Genomic DNA, 4,603 nt, shown 5'->3' on the forward strand with positions numbered 1-4,603 from the left:
CTCCCCACAGACGGCGCCAAATGTTTCGGGGTTTTCTGATGTCCTGCGGGAGAGTTACAATTCCGAGACTGGTATCCTTGCGCCTGTACCTGCAAAACAACGGAGACTCCTTGTGGTGGGAGCTCCGCCTCCAACGATCAAGTTAGTACTTGTTTGAGGAGTAATAAATGCGGAAAGTAAAGGTGGGAGATCTGGTTCCTCTAGGTGAGGAGTGATCAATGTGTTTAGACTTCTCTAGGTGAGAGTCATCAATTGCTGAATCTCCTTTAATGAGGATTAATTAAGTATTTATAGTCTCGAGAAGCGTGCCAATCCTAGGTTTAGGTTAACCAGGGAAAATTGGGCTTCTCTCGGACTTTGGGCCTTGGTGGCCACTTTTGCCTATTTGGCATGTGGGAGGCCACGTGGCGTGGCCTGATTAGTCCATGTTGGACCTCTTAGGGTGACAAGTGGCGGACGCTGATTGGCCCACGTGGTGGACACGTGGCAGGTCCGGATTGGTCCATTTGTCATGGGTAATTTTACCCTAAACAAACACAATGCTCAAGGTCATAATTATGGCAGAAATAGTAGAGAAATGAGTGTTGAAGAAAAAAGACAACTAGTTGATGAGATTCTGCTGAACATGGAGGGGGACTCATTAGCAAGAGGGTTTTTATCCAACTTGGCAAGAAAATATCATGTTCACATATCAACAACAACAAGATGGTTCCAAGTAATTAAAAATCACATAGAAGAGGGACTTGTTGTAGATGTTAGGACCAAAAAATTCGGCAGAAGTGGTCCCAAACCTAGAGAAGTCATTGATGAATTTCTCACATCAGTCCCCTTGTACAAGAGAACCACAAAGAGCGGGTATGTTACAGCCCTCCATATTTCAAAGTCCACATTGCATAGGTTAAGGAAAAAGGGTAGACTAAGAACACACACAAACACCAATCACCCAGCACTAACAGATAATCATAAGATAGCAAGACTGAAGTGGGTTCTTAGTCATATCAACCCTATACCAGCTGAAGGGGACCCCACCTTCATAGATATGCAGCAAGTAATACACATTGATGAGAAGTGGTTCTATCTAAAACCAGAAACAATGACATTATATCTTTTTCTTAAAGAAGAAGACCCATACAGAGCACAACAGTCAAAGAGGTTCAAGGTGAAGGACATGTTCATGGGGATGATAGGCAAGCTAATGTATGATGAATACAAAAATCTGCTGCATGATGGGAAGTATGGGCTGTTTCCTTTTTTTAAGTATGAAATGGATAAGAAAAGGCAAAAACAGAGACAAGGGCACATTAGAGACAAAGGTTGTGCAGAGTATAAACAAGGAAGCAATTAGGGACATGCTACTGAACCATGTCATTCCAACACTACATGAGCAATGGCCCTCACACCTGCCCAAGGATATTACCATCTAGTGGGATAATGCTAGACCACACCAGATTCCACAAGATGCAGAATTTCAAGCAGCCACACAAGCAAATGGTTTCAACATACAGTTCATTTTTCAACCGGCACAGTCACTAAATATGAATGTTTTAGATTTAGGACTCTTTAAGGTCATTCAGTCACTCCAATACCAATCATTTCCTAAGAATCTAGATGATCTTATCAAGGAAGTGGACAGAGCATTTGCAGAATTTGATCCTACTCTAAACAAGTACACATGGATCACACTTCAATCATGCATGGTTGAAGTACTAGCAAGGCAAGGTGGGTGTTTCGGGGTTTTCTGATGTCCTGCGGGAGAGTTACAATTCCGAGACTAGAACCGGACGCCTGTACCTGCAAAACAAACGGATGCTCCGGATGATTAGAGATCCGCCTCCGACGGTCAAGTTAGTACTTGATTAAGGAGTAATTAATGCGGAAATTAAAGTGATTGGGTCTCTCTAGGTGAGAGTATTAAATGTGTGTAATCCCCCTTAATGAGGATTAAGGGAGGTATTTATAACCTTGGGAAACGTGCCAATCCTAGGTTTATGTTAACCTAGGGCTGATTGGGCTTCCCTTGGAAGTTAGGCCTAGGTGGCCGGTTTTTCCATTAGGCATGGAGGATGCCACGTGTCATGACATAATAGGTCCAAGGTGGACGAATAGGCGTGTGCCACGTGGCAAACCCTAACAGTTCCAACTGGTGGACACTTGGCAGGATCTAATTGGCCCACGTGGCGCATTTCGATTGGTGGGAGCAAAATCCCCTAATCATTTGCCCCTCACAGGTGGCACGTGACTGGTCACGTGTTACCTGTGACAGGTGTCGCATTGTGACAGGCGACGGCCTGCCACAAGTGTCACTCGGCGAAAGGCCGAGAGATTCTCCCGCCCAAATTTGAATTGTGAAAGTGACCCTTCGCCTTCTCACTTCGCCTATATAAGGGAGTGTTGACTTCAGTCATTTTCACACTTAAGAACTTTTTATAGAGAACATTCGGACCCCTGAACTTGCTCTGACATTTCGGACTCTTTCTGCCCACCACCTGCTCTGACAAGCCGACTGCACAAGATTTTCAGAACTCCATCAACTTCACTCGTTCAGGTAACCGTCGGTTCTCTTACTCTTAATTTTCTTTTTATTTTATTCTTTTTTGAAATGGCCCACGAAAGCACACGACACGACCTAGGTTAGTGATCAGCCGATCACCGGGGACGGCTGAATCTAGGACTAGGAGTGCCGCCTGCCCTTTTCCGGACCCATCTTTGCCCTTTATACAAAGTCCGACTGTCTCTGTGTCTATGCAGAACATGATGGCCAGAACAAAAAGAACTGCTAGGATTTCGAACTCAGACGGCTCCTCCCACAGGGTGCCGATTAGTGAAACATCTGACCAGGCGCCAGATGTGGAAGTGAACCAAAGCGGCTTGAAAGCCGACAGTTCTGAGGGAGGAGTCAAAGTGACCCCTTCCAATTTTACAGTTAACAAGTCTACATTCTCTCATGCTCCTTTTGAAGGAGAGGAGGCGGGCCCTTCTGGGAGAAGGGAGGAGTCGTCCTCTTCGGACTCGTCAGAGGACGAATCCGAATCTAGCTCTTCTGGTCATACTTCTCTGGACACAGAAGAGAAAAACTGCCGCCTACAAGAGGCGAGGCTTTCTCACGCAGTTGAGAAGGGGGACAATTGGGCGGAACCATCCGCCTCTTACCGAGAGCAAAATACCCCCTACTACTGCACTGTCCCACGTGGCCGGATCACGGCTATGCAAGAGAAAGTGGGGAGCTTTATTGTGAACCACACAATGGGCCCCGGCTTCTTAGTTTTCGTGCCGGATCCAGAAGACACATTCGTCTGGCCGGCTGGTACTAGTTATGATGGCGCTTGCTTTGGCTGTTACGAGGCGGCCATCAAGGCTGGGCTGCGCTTCCCACTACATCCGGCTGTTCAGCGGATCTTGGATGGGTATGATTTGGGGTTATGGCAGTTAGCCCCGAACTCCTGGGTCAACGTACTCGGCTATGTGGCCGGGTGCGAACTGCACGGGGTGGAGCCGAACTTCGAGGCTTTCGCCCACATGAACTACCTCAACCAGACCCCTAAGGCAGGCGGTACCGGCTGGTATCAATTAACGAGCCACAGAGGCTACCTCATGACAAGAGGTAAAGCAAACAAGTGGAAGGACTGGCGAAGCACCTTCCTTATCATTGAGAGTTCAGACACAAAGCTGAACAAGCGCTTCAACAGGTGGAATAGGAATCCGCCTCTTCTTGCAGGCGGCCGCAGCATGCCGCCTGTTCCCCCCAAAGCTAAGAAAGAGATCCTGGACAAAGGACTCTTTAAAGTAGAGTCGAGGGTCGACTCTACTTCAGGGGTACGAGAGCAAGTACCCCTGCACTGCGTCCCGAGCTTCAAATGGCTCTACGACGAGTACTTTTTGGCCGCTTGTGGCCTCAGCAGTCGGTGCTCAAGAGGTAGCCGGCCTGTCGAATACTTTGTTTTGCCATGCATTACTCCTTACTGTTATGACTTTTTATTAACTTTGCTATTTGTTCTTGCAGCGGACGCCATGAGCAAAATTACCGCCTCCAAGACTGCGGCGGCCATGTTGCGGGCCTCCATCATGCAATAGTCCTCAACCGACTCCCCCAACAAGGGGGCGCCCTTGGTGAGCTTCGAACCTTTCACTCTTTTTGGAGTTGGGTTTATGCATATAGTGACCGAGTGTTTTTGTTTTTTTTTTAGTCGGGCACTCCAAGAGCCTTTTCTTCCCAACAGCCGGACTCCAAGACCCGGAGGACGACTGTTGCGAGCTCTCCTAGTTCTGCCAGGAAACATGCGGCGGCTGAGAAACAGCCGTTCATTCCTTCTAAAACTCCAATCGGGCCGCCTAGAAGTATGAAGCTTTCCTTGTGAATTTAGACTTGCTCCCTTCTTTACTAGGTCTAACTCGTTTGTTTAAGATTGATGCAGCCGGCCCTCAGGAGCCAGACTTGGTCGAGGTGGTCAAGTCTATGATCAAAGTCGTCCCTCCGGCTGAGAGGGAGGCAGTCAGGGGTGTCGGCACCCTTGACCTAGACGGGATTGCAGGGGTCCTTGTTGAGGTATACTTAGCATATTTTTGGTTATTTAAATTCCAGGACGCCTGTTTTTTGTTTGAAAAC

At 47.7% G+C, this 4,603-nt stretch overlaps 1 protein-coding gene across 1 annotated transcript; it reads left to right on the plus strand.

The window, feature by feature from the left end:
• The first annotated feature begins 577 nt into the window (after positions 1-577).
• On the plus strand, positions 578-1,345 carry LOC110735806. Its single transcript, XM_021915995.1, has one exon. It carries the CDS (start codon positions 578-580, stop codon positions 1,343-1,345), a length of 768 nt encoding a protein of 255 aa, XP_021771687.1.
• The last annotated feature ends 3,258 nt before the right edge of the window (positions 1,346-4,603 follow it).

The sequence above is a fragment of the Chenopodium quinoa genome, unplaced genomic scaffold, assembly GCF_001683475.1.
Source record: "Chenopodium quinoa cultivar QQ74 unplaced genomic scaffold, ASM168347v1, whole genome shotgun sequence".
In the NCBI taxonomy this organism is placed as follows: Eukaryota; Viridiplantae; Streptophyta; class Magnoliopsida; order Caryophyllales; family Amaranthaceae; genus Chenopodium; species Chenopodium quinoa.

Coding starts and splice junctions, on each gene's coding strand:
- LOC110735806 (XM_021915995.1), top strand. CDS start 578: ATGAGTGTTGAAGAAAAAAGACAACTAGTTGATGAGATTCTGCTGAAC.